At 46.2% G+C, this 11,842-nt stretch overlaps 4 protein-coding genes across 4 annotated transcripts; 2 read left to right on the top strand and 2 right to left on the bottom strand.

Annotated features, from left to right (window-relative positions):
• Positions 1 to 711: 711 nt before the first annotated feature.
• On the top strand, positions 712 to 3,895 carry EDB91DRAFT_1253342 (kinase-like domain-containing protein; the record flags this gene model as incomplete). The annotated part of the gene is made up of 8 exons (XM_041323630.1): positions 712 to 1,335; positions 2,609 to 2,836; positions 2,886 to 2,948; positions 3,003 to 3,188; positions 3,237 to 3,267; positions 3,327 to 3,364; positions 3,414 to 3,666; positions 3,720 to 3,895. The coding sequence occupies 8 exons, from the start codon at positions 712 to 714 to the stop codon at positions 3,893 to 3,895; spliced, it is 1,599 nt and encodes a 532-aa protein (XP_041172352.1).
• A 410-nt stretch (positions 3,896 to 4,305) lies between these two features.
• Positions 4,306 to 5,923, bottom strand: EDB91DRAFT_1228263 (kinase-like domain-containing protein; the record flags this gene model as incomplete). Its single annotated transcript, XM_041321019.1, has 9 exons — positions 5,783 to 5,923; positions 5,542 to 5,726; positions 5,347 to 5,480; positions 5,231 to 5,296; positions 4,989 to 5,174; positions 4,909 to 4,939; positions 4,810 to 4,847; positions 4,556 to 4,753; positions 4,306 to 4,506 (listed from the first exon to the last, which is right to left on the bottom strand). The coding sequence occupies exons 2-9, from the start codon at positions 5,558 to 5,560 to the stop codon at positions 4,306 to 4,308; spliced, it is 873 nt and encodes a 290-aa protein (XP_041172351.1). The 5' UTR covers positions 5,561 to 5,726; positions 5,783 to 5,923.
• Positions 5,924 to 7,498: 1,575 nt separating this feature from the next.
• On the top strand, positions 7,499 to 9,156 carry EDB91DRAFT_848902 (kinase-like domain-containing protein). The gene is made up of 7 exons (XM_041328598.1): positions 7,499 to 8,006; positions 8,059 to 8,124; positions 8,182 to 8,367; positions 8,417 to 8,447; positions 8,507 to 8,544; positions 8,603 to 8,800; positions 8,850 to 9,156. Exons 1-7 carry the CDS (start codon positions 7,791 to 7,793, stop codon positions 9,048 to 9,050), a joined length of 936 nt encoding a protein of 311 aa, XP_041172350.1. The 5' UTR covers positions 7,499 to 7,790; the 3' UTR covers positions 9,051 to 9,156.
• A 551-nt stretch (positions 9,157 to 9,707) lies between these two features.
• Positions 9,708 to 11,058, bottom strand: EDB91DRAFT_1253339 (kinase-like domain-containing protein; the record flags this gene model as incomplete). The annotated part of the gene is made up of 8 exons (XM_041323629.1): positions 9,708 to 9,932; positions 9,982 to 10,191; positions 10,241 to 10,278; positions 10,338 to 10,368; positions 10,419 to 10,604; positions 10,653 to 10,718; positions 10,766 to 10,880; positions 10,934 to 11,058. 8 exons carry the CDS (start codon positions 11,056 to 11,058, stop codon positions 9,708 to 9,710), a joined length of 996 nt encoding a protein of 331 aa, XP_041172349.1.
• Positions 11,059 to 11,842: the final 784 nt, after the last annotated feature.

Genomic DNA, 11,842 nt, shown 5'->3' with positions numbered 1-11,842 from the left:
CTGTCATGGGAAATGCCTATCATTATATAATATTTTACACAACATTTTTTTGCGCCCAAAAGTTTGTATTTACCTTTTATTACAAAATTTCAAATGTATATTGATATTTTCCTGGTTGAAAACCTCAAATATTGAGACAGGGCATAAAATTTTTGTCAAAATGTGTCACTTTGTATTGTCCTTTCCCCGTTCATCCAAATTTCTCGTTGTTCTCAAGTCAAAATTCGAAGTGAAAATCCTTGATTTATCAACCCCATTTTGATTAAAATCTTGCTTGTGTCAAAACTCCGAAACCGCCAGTGTGTGAGATAGGCGGCAGGTTGAAATTTTTTGGGCGGGACAAACAAGGCCCAACTATCGCGCCATAACAAGTTTTACCAGTCGCTCTTAGACTGGTGACCAGCCCCTCTATGAGGCAAACCGTCGATAGAGGGACTGGTAAATCTGGGTTTGAATTTGGATAGTGCGCGCCTTGGAGTAGTAACATGACCGACAAGCCCTTTTCGGGAGTTAGATGAGTCTTTGCTAAGTTCTCGATCGAATGTGTCGTCCCAGGTAGCATTGCTCGTCGACTCCGGCAGCGATCAGCTCTCATTCCACTGGCCGCTGCAGGGCAGCGCCACGTCTTGGACAGCCCTATTTATGATTTAAATTCAAACTTTAGCTTCTTCTGAGATAGTACTGGTCTCAAGCACTGTTATCAAGGGAAAGATGTCTCAAGAACTCGGATGGCCCAGGGACGACGAGGACCTCTCAATGCTCATCGACACTGATGTCAACCGGTCCATAGACTCTGGATTCGTCGACCTCACTATGGAAGCTCCTGCACAAACCTCCCGTTTGAGTACCAGAGGCAGCCGGATGTCTACACACGAACGCATCAGCAGCGCACTGAAAATACTGCGGGACAGTCGGATATCTATTCTGGACTTACTTGTGAAGATAATGGACCCATCTCAGATGTTGTACTCAACTTATCGAGATCGCATGTACGTGCCTTCGGCAACTGAGAAGCAATCGGGAAACAGGAGGTTGGAGAAGGTGCTGGATTTTCTATGGGACGATCCCCGAAGTCATGCGCGTGTTCTCAAGTGGATGCAACCACATGCCCTCTCATATATCTGTGATACCATGTATGGTGAAATGGACCAGGTCAAACAGTGCCTCCATGTCACGCTCAATATTATCACTCCCAAACTCCTCCTTGCCTGTAATGTCGAAACAACTCTTTCCTCTGTCGTACACGAACATGCACCTGTACTGTGCGAAATTGTTGCAAGCGCTGCTCAGACCGAACGTGTGAAGGCGAAGAATAAAGTCAAAGATTGTGGTATTGTACGACCACCAATCCATCCGTGTTTCATTGTGTTTTAACTGTTGTGTCTCGTACTCAAGGCCTGCAATGTCATCATTATGCAACTTGCAGTACAGCGCTCGTACCACAGTATTTTATTTTCTGCATCATTCACACTCTTTCTTTGGATGAACGGTGCCTCACATCAAACTATTGAAGCATTTCATAAGTGTGGCCTGTGTATATCATTCACCTCGCTCCTCAAACTTCTCGAAATCCTCGCTGATCAATGCATCGAACAGGCACATAGGATTGTGAGAGGACCACACGTCATGTGCTATGACAATATCAATATCAGCACGTCAATTTTCATTGAACAACGTATCAAATGCTCGTACTTCCCAGCACAAATTGACTGTATATTGATAGTAAATGAGTTCAAATGTCCCCCATACATAGAAACTAGTAGCAATATGTGAGTCAACTTCACCTGCCAAAGCGACATGTCATTCGGGGTGTCTTCATTAATTGATATCGTAGATATACCGTATTTCATGCATTCATTGACCTGCCGCAGGCTCATTCTCACATGTAATGAGTCAACATCAATTTGAATCTCACCTGTGTAATTTGGAGACGTTTCAGAGGTGAAATCGTCATACTGATAGTGTCGGGACGAAGTAGATTAGGAATAATAAGACACAAGGTCTTTCCGCAGCCTGTACCAGCTGTAATTATGCTGTCACAGCCATTCAACGTGGCAAGAATAGCTTCTAGCTGAAATTGTCGTGGAACAATGGTTGTAGCTGTGAGAATGTACACGAGCAGGCAAGCGCGTAATGCATCCGTCTTATCTTTGCTACTGAGGGTTTCGATGTAGTCGGTAGGGAGCCGTTCTTGTATCAGCGAGTGAGCAAATGAATCTAGTCCTTCGAGTGATGCTTCCCGCACAGCTTGGATGATCGAGTTCACGTCCATTGGAGTTGTAGAGTGAATACATACATTAACGACGTGACCGTGTTTGCATCACATCAATATTCAAACATTAATTTCAATATCTCAAATATTCTCGACGAAATTTTGGTTTTCTGATTGGCTACAGGTCACGTTACTGCTCCAAGGCACGCACTATCCAAATTCAAACCCAGATTTACCAGTCCCTCTATCGACGGTTTGCCTCATAGAGGGGCTGGTCACCAGTCTAAGTCGCTCTGTGGGGAGTTGTCCTCCAAAATTTCGGCTATAGTATGATGACTAATGTTTTGTTTTATTTGTATCGTGGCTGCTCTAGGATGAGAGGACTTCTCCCCACAGGCGGATGGGTTGGAGTCTGACCAAAGTGGATGCCATCCCATTTCTGAGAAAGATGGCTCGCAACTTGTCTCTTTAATTCAGATCACGACTCCTCAGATATCAACGCACGGCTCTTTCGTTCTGGACCCAAGCATCGTCATCAGACAAACCAATTTTCCGATAGCTTCGGGTGGGCTTGGAGACGTGTACAAATGTACCTTGCTAAACAGGGGTGCAAGTCCAGAAGAGGTATCTCACACATCCATCATCTCCATGTTTGTGCTCACTCTATGCTCAGGTTGCGGTCAAATCGCCACGGTTTCCAAGTCTGACTGAAGCCGAAATTGCCAAAATAAACCATGTGTGTTTACTGCCACGTGCCTGAATTTCATTTCTGTTTGAACTCTGAACGTAGAATCTTGACCGCGAAATCAAGATATGGACCCTACTGGAACATCAATATGTATTACGTCTGCATGGCACCGTAACAGGTTTTGGGCCGTTTCGCTCATTGGTTTCCTCCTGGATGCCGAACGGAACATTGAACTCCTACCTTAATCGTGCGCATGAAACCCTCACGACTATGGGTAGCCTTCACATTGTAAGTTTTTGTACGAAGCCTATTACCGGAGCTTACTATTTCTCAAAGCTTAAACAGATTACGGAGGGGCTCAAATACCGTGAGCAACGGATTGGCTATGGCAATCATGGGCTGAAGTGATGACGATGCTTTGGACAGTCCACGATAACAACGTGATTCACGGTGATCTTACCAGTGTATGTCTGCATACGATGTGCATCCATTATCCTCTGATCACGATTGTAGAACAATGTCCTGGTTGCTGCCGATGGATCCCCGCGCCTTGCAGACTTCGGTGTTTCGAATATCATGGTAAAGTCCAACCCGGCATTCTCCTACCACACCGGCGCTGTTCGTTGGGCCGCTCCGGAGTTTATTGTCCATCAGGAAGGCCAAACTGTGCAATGCGCCACTAAATTCAGTGATATATATGCTCTTGGGTGTATCATGCTTCAGGCCAGTCTCATATTTACGTTGTTTACGACACCTGACAGGTTCTGTAGGTGTTATACAGGAAACTTCCCTACTGGTGGATCAAGACTGCCCTGCAAGTCGTGGCATTAAAGTTCAATTACCAAGAGCCCATTATTGACACCATGCAAATTCCAGCACATCCCCTTGATTTCATGCGGCGGTGCTGGTCAATCAAGAGTGAGAATCGTCCATCAGTGGATGACGTGTTGGTCTTTCTCGAGAAAGCTATCTCCCATGAAACTTCATCTACGTAAGGTCTCGATTCGAAAGTGTTTCTTTTTCATGCCTTATTTATTCTGACTACCTCCATGCTCTCATAGAATAGTGTCTCTGAGTATAATATAGACTCGCATGTCCGGGGGCTCGGTACCTGTGACTCATAATACTGTAAAAGCGAAACCCATCATACCTTCGCATGCACACCCGCATCCAGGCTCGCTGTCTTATGGGACGATATGACATCGTTTGGCTAGGGACGCGAATGTGTTTTCACGCGAGTGGGTGCACGCCTTAATTCTTGCTCGGGGACAAAGAGTAAGGAGGGTCTTGGGGCTCCACCGACTCGCACGAAGTTCAGAATCAGACCTTCGCACGAGAAATATTGCCAAGGATCGCTATCACATAGTACATTATATCACACTGATATCTCGCGACAACACAAAACCTAATTACTGGGACCCAGATCTCGCACGATATAGTCGATCGTCGGGCGCTCGGCTGGTTCCCTATTCAAGCATCGCATTGACAGTTGTCCATGCACCCCATAACTCTGTATGTCGTTGAAAGGCTCCCGACCTCGTAACATTGCGTTCATAACGGCACCTGCTTTTTTGATCGATTCGTAAGGCTGCTTTCCCGAGAAGATCTGGAACTATTGTAAGAAAGCTATTCCAAGAATTAATGATTCGACTGACCTGCAACATCACGCAGCCATACGAATAGATATCCCCAGCTTTGGTTGGCTTCTCGTCTTCGACAGCCTCGGGGGCCATCCAACGAGTGTTTCCTGGATGACATGAGTTGAACGTGGCGTTTTCCGCCTCAGCGAGGATCATCGATAGCCCAAAGTCTGCGAGACGGAGGCGACCAGTGTTATCAACCAAAACATTCGTCTGACCGCAATTCATTGAATTTAGCCATGTTACATGTAGATTGGGGTGAGACCTACCCCTGTCAAGTCGCCATGCACGATATCTTTCCCGTGTACTAGGGGACCTCAGTCTTCAGTATATTATGCCGCATCGCTACGTTCATTAATGGGACGCACGATAACTGAGGCCAGAAGCCACCTGTTGTATCTGAAATTGTGTAAGTATTATGAAGCCAGTGCGATAGCCATCCACTTACAAGTTCTAGTTTCCGATGGTCAGACAGCTGGGAAAATTCGCGCCTTAAGTAATCGTTCAGTGATCCGTTTTCCATCCATGGAGATAGCAGCGCAGGAAGTGGTCCAAAATCTTCGGTGACCCCCTCGAAAGGGAGGATGTGGTCGTGTGACAACGTGATCCAAACATAAGCCTCACGACGAATTTTCTGAGACGCAACCAAAACCATCAGCGAGTGGAATTGCTACTCCTTCGTGCCCTAACCTTGCCTGTTTTCTTTACTAGTTCTACATCACTTGTGTGAGGAACCCTGATCGATTTGACAGCGACCTTGATTATGATTAATAACGAGGCGTCTAGTATATACCCATTGAACTTACGGTGCGAATCTCGGATTGTGTAGACATAGAACATTTCCAGACATCACCGAGCCCTCCTGAACCATTAGGAAATTGTTCAAGTCTTTGAATAGCTGTCTTAGGAACATGAATTGGTTCGAATCCGATCTTGAAGAGTGGGTTGGTCTCCTGCTAATACAGTTAGTTTGTAATCAATGCATAAGTCCTATCGACTTACGGCTAGGTAATCCCCCATTCCGAAGTACTAGTAAAGGTCTCAGTGTTCGAAATGACCGTGACAAGAGTTAGACAACTGATGGGACGAAGGAGACGCAGCGGACATCCTCATATGTGCCCACTCTTGAAGAGACAAATTAACAACGCCGTAAGGGTAAAAATAAATACCATGATCATACGAGGCCCTCTGTCATTGTCGGACCTGTTTGAGCCTGACGCCTGCCAAGGCCGGAGGGTTTACTAGTTATTAGGTTAGCAACGAGGCCTCAGTGAGCGTCCTGCTCCGAGGCCTAAGCATCTTGATAAGCTTGTGCGACGGTTAATAGTACTATGGCTGTGTTGTTTCAATTATCTTCACATCGTGGCGATTGATTTATGTACGTCTTCCATCAGACTCGGAGAAATAAGATACCCTACGATGCGCATGTTTGATTGTATTATGTACATAGTGTGATTCATCGATATTCATCCATGCATGTGGATCCACACAGATACAAGATTGACACTGGAATTCCTCCATCTTCACTTTGTCGTAACTTCTCCATCCAACCCTACTCACTTACAATTATTCTACTTATTTTCCAAACTTGTCACGGTGATGTGTGGGACTTTTGCTGAGTGCTCAGCTTCTCCAACTGATTTGTTGGAGGCAGACTCGAATTGCAAGGACTAGCAGCTTTCCACGACATGAAAGATCTCGACGCGACATGATGTCTTGAAACAGTTTTTGGTAAGACCGAGGAAGCGAGGAATCCCAATTCCTGTGTGCAGTCATGCTATGGGCGCTTTCCTACGACCTGCATAGCCTCTTGCATTGCTCTTGCATACAGCAAGCTATAAGACCCTTATGTAGCCTAAAACAGACCGAAAGGCGTCAATACTTGGTGCTCCCTGCGTTGACGACCGATAAGTGGCGTCGATAGAAGGGAAATCGTTGGACAGATCATGACGCCTGTCTTGTTCTTAAGGGGTTGCGCCAGTGATTGTGTAACGCTGGATCGTAGAGCTCTTGCCTGTCATTGGTGGATAAGATCGACCGAGTCTCCAGACTTTGCCAAAACCGAACAAACCTAGAGTATCACAACTGGGATGTCACATCTGAGATACTAAGCACTTGCCTTCAAGATGAGGTATAAATGATATATCCGTAAGATTGTGCGAGCGCGCGCGCTTAAGTCATAAAAGTTCAGCAATATTAATCTGATCCTGAGTCACTGCATCAGAGGTTCTAGGAACCCTGGATGAAGCCGGACGAGACTCGAGTGCAATTCATAGAACAAACAGCCGCACCGGAATGTCATCCGGTTCATGTAAGAACGTCTCCGTCGAAACTAAGAAAGTCCTAAATGCGACAGACGTACAGGTAAGGATAATTGAACTTAGCCTGAGGCGCCTTAGACTGCGTTCGTACGTGAGGCTTTCCAAAATCGTGTTAAAGCGGGCGTTCTCATTTGGTGGAGGAACTAGAGAAACGGTATGTTTCTGTGGACTATCCCCTGGCGAGCCTCAGCACTCAATGATTTGGTCAGGGAGCGACTAAGTGTGTAGATGAGTATATACTATACGGTGTGTCACGGTGGTACATGATGCCTTACATACCTCATCGAGAACTTCCAGAGCCCTGAAGGCGTTGTAGCCGAAGTCACCGGATAATGAGTGCAGCGTGACTCAATTGATAGTTCGATTGGAAGATTTCCATACTTTGAGCAGTGACATAACGGAATATTTTTGGACTGCTGCGATATGAATTGGATTATCAGTTCCTCCTAGAATATTATGTATCACCAGTGACCACAGCTTTTTCAATAAGGACGAAAGCACTGCTAGTGCACTGCACAGCGTATTTTGGAGAGGAATTGGTGACGTTGAACAGCCAACGTACAGTACTATGGTGTCTGCGCCGAAGCCTGATGCGGCTAACCGTAATATCTGACTAACCAATTTTTGAGTTTGCCACAGCAACTTTGTCAAAGTTTCATTCGAACTTGATTCGAACTGTAACCTGTTCAGTGTTGAGAGATAGGCCTTTACGATGTGCCGGTCGGACGGCCCACGGGTTGCGTGATGGTTCACTGCTCCCTGCACGCGTCGCAATTCTCAAATATATACCCGCAAAACCAGTCGCGTGAATAGTGACACCACACAGCTGCTTTTCGCTGCCTTGGACGCTGCTAGCAGGCTGCGAGCCGCCTACTGCATTATTGTCTTGCAATGGGTAATTGTTGTTCTCAAAATCCGGCGGTAAGTTCATGTCCTTCCATTCATTGTGTACGGTGGTCACAGATTACCCTCGACAGACGGGAAATGGCAATCTCCAGCCTCAGGATCACCGAGTTGCTTTCAAGGTTGAGCCACCCAATATTCCTGCGACAACCATTCAAAGACTTGAACAATTTGCTAATGGTTCAGGAGGGCTCGGTGACGTCTGGAAATGTTCTATGTCTACACAATCCGAGACTCGCACTGTAAGTTTAGAAACAGTGGGTACTAGACAACTTGTTATTGATCACAAACAAGGTCGCTGTCAAATCAATCAGGGTTCCTCACACAAGTGATATAGAACTAGTAAAAAGAACATGCAAGGTTAGGGCATGAAGGAGTCGCATTTCCACTCGCTGATAGTTTTGTTCACCATCCCAGAGAATTCGCCGTGAGGCTTATGTTTGGATCAAGATGTCACACGACCACATCCTCCCTTTTGAGGGTGTCACCGAAGATTTTGGGCCACTTCCTGCGCTAGTATCTCCATGGATGGAAAACGGATCACTGAACGATTACTTAAGGCGCGAGTTTTCCAAACTGTCTGACCATCGGAAACTAGAACTTGTAAGTGGATGGCTATCGCACTGGCTTTATAATACTTACACAATTTCAGATACAACAAGTGGCTTCTGGCCTCAGTTATCGTATGTCTCATTCATGAATGTAACGATCACATGATATACTAAAGACTAGAGTTCCTTAGTGCATGGGAGAGATATTGTGCACGGCGACTTGACAGGGGTAGGTCTCATCCTAATTTACATGTAGCATGCGGCCGAATTTAATGCATTGTGACCAGACCAACGTTTTGGTCGATAGCTCTGGTCGCCTCCGTCTCGCAGACTTTGGTCTATCAATAATTCTTGCCGAGGCGGAAAACACCACATTCAATTCCTGTCATCCAGGAAACACGCGTTGGATGGCCCCTGAGGCGCTCGGGGACGAGAAGCCAACCAAAGCTGGGGATATCTATTCGTATGGCTGCGTGATGTTGCAGGTCAGTCGGATCATTAATTCTTGAAATAGCTTTCTTATAATTGCTCCAGATCTTCTCAGGAAAGAAACCTTACGAGACGATCAAATCTGCATTTGCCGTTATGAGTGCAGTGTTTGAAGGGCGGGAGCCTTTCGACGGCATACAGAGTTATGGGGTGTATGGACAGCTCTCAACGCGATGTCTGAATAGGATATCGGCAGAGCGCCCAACGATCGACCATATCATGCAGGTTCTGGGTCCTAAGAATTAGGTTTTGTGTCGTCGTGAGATATCGGTGTGATATACTACCGATCACATGAGTTATTGGCTACTAAAATGTACAATATGATAATGATATTTCTCGTGTGCAGGCCTGATTCTGATTCCTGAACTTCCGAGTCGTCCCAAGGTGGCTACATATACTGTGTGAACTGCCATGCTTTGAGCAGCCGTAGCTTGCTGTACAATCTTGCGAAGTCTGCCGCTGTACAGTTTACTGACGAGTGGTGCGAGTCGATGGAGCCCTACGGCCATGTCCTCCAGTACTTTTGTTGGACAAACGAGGAAATTTGATACCAGGGACAGGGCCAAGACTCTCAGATATTTCAGAGATCATGTGCACGAGACGTATGAAGGTGTTAGTCTTGCCTGTCTCCGCAGCAGGCATGTCGTAAGGCATCTTTGAGGGCCCAGAGTCTGGCGGCAAAAATATACGCCCTCTTCATGTGCCACGAGGGCTTGGTATTGTATGCAGTCTGCTGGCACATAAATATTCCCCTGTACACAATGTAGGTGCCGACCCAGCGGTGTACTTATAGTATATAGAGAAATGGCAAAGTGAGAATATATATCCAACATGATACATGAAGGTGAAAAGGACGCAAGATCGGGGTTGATATAAGAAAAATAATCACTTCAAACTGAGAATTTATATAGGAGAAGTCTCATTCGACAGTGCTTCTTGAAGGTAGATTAGTACCTCCTCCATCGATGGACGAATCTCGCTCTTTATTGACCAACACCGCCGCATGAAATCTAGATGATTGAGCTGGATATTGACGGAGGAGTCAATGGGTTCTATGTCTTTGAACCTCGCAGAAACAACGTGTATGGCGGTTTTAAGCCACCAGTAGGGCTGTTTCCCATACAGGACCTGCAAGCGGGGGGTGTGAGTGTCACTAGCAAGCCAACGAGAGACTGACCTCAAGCATGATACCACCAAAAGCGTAGATGTCACTGGATTTGGTTGCGCATTGTATAGGTTGATCTTCCGGGGCATTGAGGAGCTCTGGAGCGACCCAACGTACTGCACCGGTGTGGTAGGAAAAGGCAGGGTTGGATTGTACCATGATATTCGAGATACCGAAATCTGAAAGGCGAGGGGATCCATCGGCAGCAACCAGTACATTATTCTATAATCACGATCAGAGGATTACGGATGCAAAGCATATGTAAACTTACACTGGTCAGGTCACCGTGTATCACGTTGTTGTCGTGGACTGTTCGAAGCATAGGCATCAGTTATATCGATCGCTTCCGTAGTCAATCCATCACTCACGATACTTGAGTCCCTCAGCGATTTGTCGGAGCTATTGAAAATAGTCAAGTTCTCGTAATCGGCTTCGAGAATAAAACTCACGAGGTGAAGCCTACCCACCATCGTGAAGATCTCAGGCGCATGATTGAGGTAAAAGTTCAAAGTCCCGTTCGGCATCCAGGGAGAAACCAATGCGCGAAACGGGCCGAAATCCTTTACAGTGCCATACAAACGCAGTACATATTCATGCTCTAATACGGCCCAGATACGGATCTCGCGGTCAAGGTTCTGCATTCAAGAATAAATGAAGTTCCTTCAGACCGTATCTCAACATACCTTATTGATTTTGACAGTTGCCTGATGATCACTCAAATTTGGGAATCGTGGGGATTTGACTGCGACCTGAAGTCAGAGTTAGTACACGCCAAAAATACGAATTTATGAAATACCTCTTGCGAACTTGCATCGCAGTTCCATGTACACTTGTAAACATCTCCAAGACCACCCGAGGCAGTTGGGTAATTCGTTTGCCTGATGATATTACTTGATTGAATACAGACAATGCTACAGTTGGATGTTTAAAAGTCCTGGCCCGACGTAGTAAAGAAATAACTTACGAGTCCCCTGTGTCAGAAGTAGATGCTTTGCCATTTGGTGCTGGGCCAATTCGTCGCTTACTAGAGTCGTTGAATTTAAGGAAGCGTGGTAATAAATGCACAACCTTCCGTAGGCGTTTAAGCATGTGGACGGGAAATCAAAGTGGAAGGTACTCCTACCCCTCCGGTACCGATGAACTGCTTCTTATATGTAGTCATTTCAGTATGTCAACGTCGCGAAGTTCCCCACCGACAATTGCGGGGAGTAGAGACTGCGTAGGGTTCAACTGAGGACATCACGACTGGAACGTAACCCTGTGGACGAATGAGATCGACGCTGAATGCTGTCCTTCCACAACAAACGCCCATTCTACAGGCGTCAAGTGGAAACCTGCTTCTCGTGTACGGCAGATAATAAACATGACATTCTTAAAGCATGTTGTCAGGGATGGAGCATTGGTGGCGCTGATAAGCCTAGTTGTTAAAACAGCAGCAGTTGCGCGAGGCAGTATTGGCTATCAGCAGCTTCGGTAGCATTAGACAATCATCGTGGCGAAAATATGGACCTTTGAGAAAGTCAGACGTCCATGTCAGCCAAAGGAGGCTGTCCATCGGTGTCGTTCAAACAAGTTCTGAGATGAAGACATGTCGCAGTGACTTGAGCGCTTACCTGCTGAATTGGCAACCAGGCCATGTTGGAGTCGCTCTTTGACCGTGAGGTTTTCATACCATGTGACTCATACCCGAAGATACGGAATGAAAGGTATCCCTACTGGCGTAAAGAAGGGCTGGCTGGACCCTATCACAGCCTGTATGATTATCTTCATTTCGTGACAGGCGGGGGCAAGGCTTTGTTACGTCATCGGAGCCTGACAGGCCTCCCGCATGCGTGTATTCCTGAGTGGATAGCCGAAACCGAAGTTCTGAATT

The sequence above is a fragment of the Suillus paluster genome (genome assembly GCF_016628075.1).
Source record: "Suillus paluster strain FC165 chromosome Unknown EDB91scaffold_83, whole genome shotgun sequence".
Classification (NCBI taxonomy): domain Eukaryota; kingdom Fungi; phylum Basidiomycota; class Agaricomycetes; order Boletales; family Suillaceae; genus Suillus; species Suillus paluster.
Note: the sequence above shows the minus strand (reverse complement) of the source record. Positions and strands in the feature narration are given on the sequence as shown.

What these genes read in the sequence shown, in the direction of transcription:
- EDB91DRAFT_848902 (XM_041328598.1), top strand. Translation starts at nt 7,791, where the DNA reads ATGTCCTTCCATTCATTGTGTACGGTGGTCACAGATTACCCTCGACAG. An exon ending in CACAATCCGAGACTCGCACT is followed by an intron (nt 8,007 to 8,058) that starts GTAAGTTTAGAA and finishes ATCACAAACAAG; the next exon opens with GTCGCTGTCAAATCAATCAG. An exon ending in TGCACGGCGACTTGACAGGG is followed by an intron (nt 8,545 to 8,602) that starts GTAGGTCTCATC and finishes CATTGTGACCAG; the next exon opens with ACCAACGTTTTGGTCGATAG.